The sequence below is a fragment of the Triticum dicoccoides genome, chromosome 5A (genome assembly GCF_002162155.2).
Source record: "Triticum dicoccoides isolate Atlit2015 ecotype Zavitan chromosome 5A, WEW_v2.0, whole genome shotgun sequence".
Taxonomy (NCBI): Eukaryota; Viridiplantae; Streptophyta; class Magnoliopsida; order Poales; family Poaceae; genus Triticum; species Triticum dicoccoides.
In genome coordinates, this window is record NC_041388.1 from 494,794,061 (window position 1) to 494,803,596 (window position 9,536).

The following is a 9,536-nucleotide window of genomic DNA, read 5'->3' on the forward strand; positions in this document are numbered from 1 at the left end:
GGCATGAATGCGACATAGAAAGTAGAGCGAGGGTTCTGAAACGAAAGAAGGTTTTTTTTGACATGGGCCCACTTTGTGGGAAGCTATATCAAGACCACCGGATTTGCAGACCGGCCCGAATAATTTTGACGAGTCATTTTTTTATTAGAAAAGATGAAAAAAGGGTCCGGACTGTGCGAGGCCGTACATCTGGGAGCGATTTGGCGATCCGCGTCGCCTTATTATGGCGTGATGGTTCCATAAACAGCAAACATCCTACTCGATACTCGATAGCTCTCAGATCCCCCGCCCCCACCCCTACCCTCACCAACGCGGAGGCGACCTCGCGATGCCGCCGCCGCCGCCGCACCCAAACGGGGGCAAAGTGACGCCGAACCTGGCCATGGACGCCGAGGGCACGCGCCTGCTTAACCTCACCGTCCTGCAGCGCCTCGACCCCGCCGTCGAAGACATCCTCATCACCGCCGCGCACGTCACGCTCTACGACTTCAACATCGACCTCAACCAGTGGGTGCGGGCTCCTCTCCCGTCCGATGCCTTTGCTGCACTCGACCACGATCCGATCCGATCTGATTTTATTTCTGTTTCGTGCAGAGCCGGAAGGACGTGGAGGGATCGCTCTTCGTGGTGAAGAGGTGAGGCAGATTGGGGAAAACATGTTTTGGGTTTATATGTGGGTTTTGTGCGCCTGTAGCAGCTAATTGTATCAGGATTGTGTGTAGGAACTCACAGCCGAGGTTCCAGTTCATCGTCATGAACAGGCGCAATACGAGTACGTGCATCTTTGATCTAAGTTGGTTGGTCGATCTCTCGTAGTTAACTGGGTCCTTCAAATAGGCTAGAGATCACGATGGAACATCCTTTTATGGCAGTGGTTCCTAAATCCTAAGATTGACTTGTGTTAAGTAGATTAGATCATCATTGATGGAGTAATGCAGTAGTTACATGAAAATGACTTGGTTATAGTATGTTGGTTGCTTCAAACTAATTTGGGCAGCCCTGAAAAATTGCATTTTTTATATCATCGATGCTGAGCCACATTGAAAAAACAATAATTAGTTTTTTACGACACTGCTTTTATTCAGCCTGATAGTCTCTTCAGTGATATGGTTACAAGGGATCCAAGATGATCTTCGAGTTTGCCAAAAAAAAAAGAAGAGATGATCGTAGAAAGTTTAGGATCTTGCAGTAGCTCTATGGCTGCGTACAAGTCCGACGGGGCCTGGAGCACTAATTCTTGGTCAATGGATCCACTGGAGAAAGCTGATAGATGTCAAGATAGTATCGATCTAAATTCTTGTTACGTTTTAGATTTAGTATAGAGAAAAGATGTGAACTGTCACATACACACAAAACAGATGCCCATGTGAACACACTCTGAAAAGTTCGTCATTCACATCTACAAGCAGCCATATTTTTTCGGGTTTGGCGTTCGGTTTCTCACTGTAGTAAGATAGGTGTGTAAAACAGATGCCCATGTGAACACACTCTGAAAAGTTCGTCATTCACATCTACAAGCAGCCATATTTTTTGGGGTTTGGCGTTCGGTTTCTCACTGTAGTAAGATACTCCCTCCGTCCCAAAATATAAGAACGTTTTTGACACTAGTGTAATGTCAAAAACGTTCTTATATTATGGGACAGAGGGAGTAGGTGTGTTTTCATGATTTGTTAAGGTTGTTAGAGTGTAGTCATAGACTGACAACTGCTAAGCTTGTGTAGATGCTAGTTTTTAAATGGTATACAGTAAAATGATTGGCCCATGAAAAGACCGTGTTTTATATTTGCCAGATAATCTCGTGGAGGATTTGTTGAGTGATTTTGAATACGAACTCCAGCCTCCATATTTGTTGTATCGGAATGCCACACAGGAAGTAAATGGCATTTGGTTTTATAACCAACAGGAGTGCGAAGCTGTTGCTAGTCTGTTTGGAAGGTAAAGTCCCCCTCCCCACCTATCAGTGCCTTATTTTTCCTTTTGTAAAGTGTGTAGTCAATGTACCTGATGACCCGACTTTTGATATCTTCGGTACCAATATATTTAGTAGTGTTCAGATCACGTGCACATAATGTATATAGTTTGGCAAACACCAAATATATATTGTAAAAACAAGTGGTCAAAGTTTTATTTTTTTTAAGACCATCCAAACATTAAACAAAATGACATCTTAAGGAAACCGGAGGAAGAATTGGACTTTGGAAGTTTTGTTTACTCTGTAGCTGAAACTGTTGAATATTTGAACTTCCTAACTGAGTACTGCCGAATACTCTATTTGCATTTAGGCATTGAACTGGTTAAGTAGTCCTTACAGTATGGGATCATTTGAACTATTTGTTGTCTTAAGTATGCATTCACTAATTTCTAAATCAATAGTTGCAATAAATGATTCTGTCCTATCGGTAGGAATTAGTACACAATATAGCTGTGGTTTGCTGCTATTCATCTTGCAGTAATTTTTTTTTGTTTCAATCCTTTTCATGCAGGATACTGAATGCTTATGCGAAAGTGCCCCCAAAGCCGAAAGTGCCATCCATAAAAAGGTTCTCTCCTGTACTTGTGAACTTCCACTTGTTTCATCTCTTGAATTCATTTGTCCATTTATCGTATTCGAGCTTTGTTTGAGTTTTGTATTAAATGTACTTCTGCTGAATCATTTTGGTGCGCGACAGTGAGTTTGAGGAATTAGAGGCTGTTCCTACATCCTCTGCCATAGATGGTCCCCTTGAACCTCCTCCATCATCTACCGCTGTAGTTTCTGATGCCCCTGATGAATCGTTTGCCAGTTATTTCAGTGTAAGTTATCTCGGAACTTTATCATTGTTTCATTCTAATTTGTTTTTTACACTGTCATGTGACAACATATTTGCAATAGTTTGGTCATGGTCGGGGGTTAACTCCGTCCTAACACAATTCATTCCTCATTTATTATTTTTTGTTTGAGAACATGATATGAGGTTGGTTCACCACCACCTCATCCCTCACATGCAAATTCTAGTAAAGAAAGAGGAATGCGTGATCCTGGAAGCTGCCCGTAAATGTCCTTGCTTAAGATAGTGTGTCTTCATTTATCTGGTTTTTGAATTCATTGTCCATTGTGATTCTTGAGTTATAAATGTATACCAGTGCTATGCTTTTTGCTGGTTACAGTTCTATACATGGTACTTACACTCTACTGCTATTCATAGTATCAAACACGCCTGTTGAATTCTATCTGGACAAAAACTTGCAGGTTGTTGCAAACGCTGGGAATGTACCAACTGCACCAATGACCGGAAGAGCTCACCCACCCGCTGAGTCCGTTGCATCCTCCCACGTACCAATGATCATTTCATCTTCTGCTCTAACACATCAAATGAGTGCTTCATCAGCTCCACCACTGCCCCTCCACACTAATGCACATGCTGGCCGCTCGACAGACCTTGTAACTCCGGCGTTCTTTGTGCCTCCGTCATCCTCTTCCACATCTTTGGTGCAACCGGCTTCATCCTTGATGCCTACAGCGCCACCTCTTCATCCAACTTCCACATCAAGCCAACGTCCACCATATGGTACCCCACTTCTTCAACCCTTTCCACCACCAACTCCTCCTGCATCCCTTACTCCTGCACACAATGATGGACCTATTATTTCGAGGGATAAAGTTAAGGTTGCCCTCCAGAGACTTGTTCAGGTATGTTCTGCATTGAAAGAAAAACAAGTTGTAATCTTTGTGCTTTTATTTGCTTTTAACACTTCTTCTATTGACTAACAGAGTGACGAGTTCATCGATTTAATCTACCGGGAGTTGCTGAATGCTAGCTAGTCCTTGTGAAGTATTTGTTTGTGACAAACATGAAAGGAGTGCTTCTGTTCTTTGTGAGTTTTGTATGCCTCTTAGCCTTTAGTCCTCAAACTCCTGTATAGCTTTGTCCTAAGGCATTGATGTAGAGTCCTTCACTCCTTGATAGCAATGGTTGGTAGTATATTGTGGTATCCCTTGTTTCCAACATCTTTGTTGTCGTACAGTATATTTATGTAATTGAAAACACCGAGATGAAACAGGTTATGTGACAGTGGACCATAACAGTCATATACCATATTTTTCGTTTAACAGGTACTCCTTCCGCCCCATAATGTATGATGTTTTTTGACACTAACGTAGTGTCAAAAACCCGTCTTACATTATGAGACGGAGCTGGGACGAAGGGAGTATTTCATATGGTTTATTTTTTGTGTTGCCCCTGGTTTTGCTATGGTACTCCCAAGCAAAACAGGGAATGTGGTTCTCTATGGCATTGCTTGGCACTCAAAGCTTTTACAACGTCATGAATGGATGAATGTTTGAAGAACGGTGAGCAGATGGTAGGCTAGATATTTCGGGAATAGATGGCCGGGTTGAATTTGGCTCAAAGGGGCAAATATACCGCTACATAGAACTGAAGCAGAATCGAAACGTGGTGAACTGGAGCAATGGCATTCCCCATCGGATCTTGCTGCCAGTGAGCCCCTCTTTGGGCATGTTGTCTTTACGGCCACCACCACCAGCAGTCGCTGCCGGCGGCAGCCTCTCTGGTGGCGTGACATATTGGGCGTATTGGGCAGGACGTAGAACTCCAGTCGTGGTCACCTATCTAACTGCGGGAGGCGATCTAACGATGCGGCTGCTGATGAAGCTATGTATTTAGAATAGGGTCATGGACCTGTCCCAGCTGCCCTATTTAAGGACATCTTTAGAAGAAATCACTTTTCAATTGATTTGGAGGTGTTTCACTCGACAGACTCGAAGACACTCGATCAAGAAGCAATCACTCGACCAAGACCCAACCACTCGACGGCCAGAAGACCTAAAGGCACTCCGCACGCTAACGGTCGGTTATTAAGTAGCTTTTATGATCATCATAGCACTTTATTAGGGGCGTTACCAGTAACGCCCGACCTTAATGTATTTAAAACCCTGCACAACTGAGGGCCGGAGGGGGCCAGCGTACTCTATATAAGCCACCTCCTCCTCAGTGTAAAGGGTTCGCACCCCTGTAATTCATACACGCATAATTCAGTCGACCGCCTCCGGGCTTCGAGATGTAGGGCTATTACTTTCTCCGAGAAGGGCCTAAACTCGTAAACCTCGTGTGCTTACAACTACTCCATAGCTAAGATCTTGCCTCTCCATACCTACCCACCTACATTACTGTCAGACTTAGAACCACGACAGTTGGCGCCCACCGTGGGGCAGGTGTTTTAGCGATTTGTTGGAGGAGTTGCGATCTTTTCCGATCCAAATCATCATGGTTTCTGGCGGAGTTTTGGTGGAGGGCCGCGAGAACCGTCTCGGCGCGCTCACGTTCATCGCCGACGACTCCGCTTGGCTTCAGGAGACTCCGCTCGACGTGGACGCACTCCCTGTCCGCGGGGCAACGCACTTTCGCGCGTGCGTCTGCGGCATCCTCTTGCGGCAACCGTCGACCCACTATCGGTCGGCTCCTGTGTTGTCCTCCCTCCCTGTTTCCCGCCGGCGCAAGCACTCCGGTCGGTCGAGACTTCAGCGGTGGGTGAGACACGCGGTGGCACGCCAGTCGGCCACCCCTCAAGTCGCGGCGATCAAGCCTGACGAATCCCTCTACGGCCTGTTTGACATGTCGACTAGCTCCACAGAGACCGCATCCGAGTGCGACAGCAGTGATCCGGCGGCGGAGGTTCTGATGGTCGATGGACCGCCCAGTCCTCCCGATTTTCCCCGCACCGACGGAGGCGCAGGTGGAGGCGACCCGTCGCATCCCCGATCCTCTCACGTCGCTGCAGAGAGAAGAACTTCGTCGCCGGAACATGGATGCACTGCACACTCCTATCGTTGGAGAAACCCTCGAGGCTCGCGCCTTGGAGGACGCGCGCCTGGCAAACTTGGCCGAGCGCACTCGACTGGAGAACCTCCAGCGGGCACTCGAGGAGCGTGCACGACAACGGGTTCCAGAATCCAGCCGACATCAGCTCTTTCCGCCCCCGCAGGTATATCGAACTCCGATTTAGAATTTAGCAGCTGCAGCCCGTATAGTAGAGTCGATTCAGCCTTCCCAGTCGGAGGCTGGCAGAGGCTTGCTGCAGATCAGAGCGTTACTCCGGGCAGCAGGAGACCAGAATTTCGTTGTTTCTCAGTCGCGGAACAAGATTCATAGCAGATTCATTGCTGCAGACACAGTCCAGTCGGCTCATAGCCCAAGATCGCCCCCGAGGCGTGAGGGACGTGGGGACCGGCGTAATCAGTACGGGAACCGTGAGCAGTATGATCACCGATTCGATCGCGACGATCGACGTCGAGTGCCCACCCCTCCCCCGAGGAGCGGGTCGTATGTGCCTCGACAGCAGGATGACCGGCGCCCTCATAGTGTTGGGCGAAGGATTCCAGTCGACTCCAGGGAACCAGGCTTTGATGCGAGATCCATTCTCGTTCAAGGTTTGGTCGACAAGAACAGAGCTCACCGAGAAGGTCACGACAGAGATGCACCTACCAGCAGCAGAGTACATGTTTCGGGGCCAGAATGCTTTAGTAGAGCCATCAGGGCCGCTGTGATTCCTCCCAACTTCAGGTTGGCGACTGGAGTCAGTAAGTTCACTGGTGATTCCAAGCGCGATACTTGTCTTGAAGACTACCGAGTGGCCGTCCAGATTGGCGGTGGCAATAATAAAGTGGCCATGAAGCACCTGCCTATCATGTTGGAGGGCTCGGCCAGAGCGTGGCTGAATTAGTTAGCACCTAGCAGCATTTACACTTGGGAAGATCTCGCCCGAGTGTTTGTCACCACATTTGAAGGAACATGCAAGCGACCGGCAGAGCTGACGGAACTGTGGTCTTGCGTGCAGAAGCCGAATGAAACTTTGAGGGATTACATCCAGAGATGGATCACGTTACATCACACGGTAGAGAATGTGCCTGACCACCAAGCAGTCTGTGCCTTCAAAGAAGGCGTCAAGTACAGAGAACTAAATCTGAAATTCGGTCGAACCAGAGATATGTCTCTGAATCGGATGATGGAGATTGCCACCAAGTACGCTAATGGTGAAGATGAGGATCGACTCAGGAGTGGCAAGCTCAAGTCAGTCGCTCAAGAAACCGGAGGAAATTCCAATCGGAAACAGAAGTGGAAAGCCGAGCCAGCTGCTCCTGGGGAAGCCTTGGCTGTAACTCAAGGAAAGTTTAAGGGGAAACCCAAAGGACCTTGGAACCTCAAGAAAGTTAAAGGCCAAGACGGAAATGATTTGTTGGATTTGCCATGTCACATCCACACCAAGAAAGATGAAGAGGGTAAGTTCATTTACCCGAAACATACCACTCGACAGTGTCGGCTCTTGATCCAGCAGTTCCAGGGCAAGCAGCCCAAAGATAAGGAAAAGGAGTCGGACAAAGTTGAGGACAAGGAAGACAGTGATGATGGATACCCTCAGGTCAATTCCACCCTGATGATTTTTGCTGATGTTGAAAGCAAAAGTCGACTGAAAGTTATCAACCGTGAGGTGAATATGGTTGCTCCAGCAACACCTAGTTATCTGAAGTGGTCTCAGACTGCCATCACATTCGACCAGTCCGATCACCCAACACACATTGCCACCCCTGGGAGGCAAGCTTTGGTGGTCGACCCAGTTGTCGAAGGCACTCGACTGACCAAAGTCTTGATGGATGGCGGCAGTGGTTTGAACATACTGTATGCTGAGACGCTGAAAGGGATGGGCATTCCGATGTCCAGACTCAGCACCAGCAACATGAGTTTCCATGGAGTCATTCCTGGGAAGAAGGCCGAGTCACTCGGCCAGATTGCTCTTGATGTGGTTTTCGGTGATTCCAAGAATTACCGCAAAGAAAAGTTGACGTTCGAAGTTGTAGATTTCCAGAGTGCTTATCACGCTATTTTGGGCAGCCCGGCTTATGCACGCTTCATGGCTCGACCATGTTATGTGTATCTCAAATTGAAGATGCCTGGTCCCAAAGGTGTGATCACTGTTACGGGCAATCGGAAGAAAGCAGAAGAGTGTTTTCAGAAAGGTTCAAAGATCGCTGATGCTCAGATGGCAGTGGTGGAGCTGCAGGAATACCAGAAGACTGCAGACCCGAGTGATTTGTTGCAAGCCAAGAAGCCCACTACAGAATCAGCTTTTCAGTCGTCTGGCAAAACGAAGCCGGCTCACATTCACCCGACCGATCCCAGTGCTGCTCCGACTCATATCTCAACAACACTCGACTCCAAATAGGAAGAAGCGCTCATCCAGTTCCTCCGTGAGAACTGGGACATTTTCGCATGGAAGCCTTCTGACATGCCGGGTGTTCCCAGGGGACTGGCTGAGCACCGCCTACGAGTTGACTCAAAAGTAAAACCTGTCAAAGAACATCTCCGACGGTCCGCCGTCCAGAAGAGAAAGGCTATTGGTGAGGAGGTGGCTTGGCTCTTAGCAGCGGAGTTCATCCGAGAGATCTACCACTCCGAGTGGCTCGCCAACGTTGTCATGGTCCCGAAGAAGGACAAGTCACTTCGCATGTGCATTGACTTTAAACATATCAATCGGGCCTGCCCGAAAGATCATTTTCCTCTCCCCCGCATCGACTAGATAGTCGACTCGACTACGGGATGTGAGCGACTGTCTTTTTTAGACGCCTATTCCGGGTACCATCAGATCCGTCTGTATGGACCTGACGAGATCAAAACAGCTTTCATCACTCCATTCGGGTGCTTCTGTTATGTTACCATGCCGTTCGGCCTCAAGAATGCTGGAGCCACATTCATGAGGATGATTCAGAAGTGTCTGCTCACTCAAATCAGTCGGAATGTGGAAGCATACATGGATGATATTGTGGTCAAGTCACGGAAGGGTTCCGACCTGCTGACTGACCTTGTTGAAACCTTTGCCAACCTCAGGAGGTATGATATCAAGCTTAATCCATCAAAGTGCACATTCGGAATTCCTGGCGGAAAGCTACTCGGTTTTCTCGTTTCCGAACAGGGAATCGACGCCAATCCAGAAAAAGTCGGTACTATACTCCGAATGAAAAGTCCCGTGCGAGTGCACGACGTCCAGAATCTTACTGGTTGCTTGGCCGCTTTAAGTCGATTCATCTCTTGTCTCGGTGAAAAGGCATTGCCTCTTTACCGATTGATGAAGAAGTCCGACAAGTTCGAGTGGACTCCTGAAGCTGATGCAGCGTTTGCAGAGCTCAAAGCTCTGCTCTCCACCCAGCCGGTGCTTGCTGCCCCAATCAGCAAAGAGCCTTTGCTGCTTTACATCGCAGCCACGGGACAAGTCATCAGTACGATACTTACGATCGAGCGGGAAGAAGAAGGAAAAGCCTTCAAAGTTCAGCGCCCAGTATATTATATTTCTGAAGTTTTGACCCCGTCGAAGCAAAGATATCCTCATTATCAGAAGCTTGTATATGGGATTTATATGACCACAAAGAAGGTTGCTCACTACTTCTCTAATCATTCCATTACAGTCATCAGCGACGCTCCATTGTCAGAGATCCTGCATAACAGAGATGCAACTGGTCGAGTGGCAAAATGGGCGATTGAACTCCT

At 47.8% G+C, this 9,536-nt stretch overlaps 1 protein-coding gene across 2 annotated transcripts; it reads left to right on the forward strand.

Moving 5' to 3' along the window:
• The first annotated feature begins 252 nt into the window (after positions 1-252).
• Positions 253-4,090, forward strand: LOC119302392 (mRNA-decapping enzyme-like protein). 2 transcript variants are annotated; one of them, XM_037579426.1, is made up of 8 exons: positions 253-511; positions 595-635; positions 711-772; positions 1,791-1,935; positions 2,484-2,540; positions 2,670-2,793; positions 3,230-3,670; positions 3,752-4,090. In XM_037579426.1, the coding sequence occupies exons 1-8, from the start codon at positions 329-331 to the stop codon at positions 3,800-3,802; spliced, it is 1,104 nt and encodes a 367-aa protein (XP_037435323.1). In that variant the 5' UTR covers positions 253-328; the 3' UTR covers positions 3,803-4,090. The 2 variants fall into 2 exon arrangements, with proteins under 2 accessions (XP_037435323.1, XP_037435324.1); XM_037579427.1 differs by having other exon boundaries at positions 723-772.
• Positions 4,091-9,536: the final 5,446 nt, after the last annotated feature.

What these genes read in the sequence shown, in the direction of transcription:
- LOC119302392 (XM_037579426.1), top strand. Translation starts at nt 329, where the DNA reads ATGCCGCCGCCGCCGCCGCACCCAAACGGGGGCAAAGTGACGCCGAAC. An exon ending in ACATCGACCTCAACCAGTGG is followed by an intron (nt 512 to 594) that starts GTGCGGGCTCCT and finishes TGTTTCGTGCAG; the next exon opens with AGCCGGAAGGACGTGGAGGG. An exon ending in CGTTTGCCAGTTATTTCAGT is followed by an intron (nt 2,794 to 3,229) that starts GTAAGTTATCTC and finishes AAAAACTTGCAG; the next exon opens with GTTGTTGCAAACGCTGGGAA.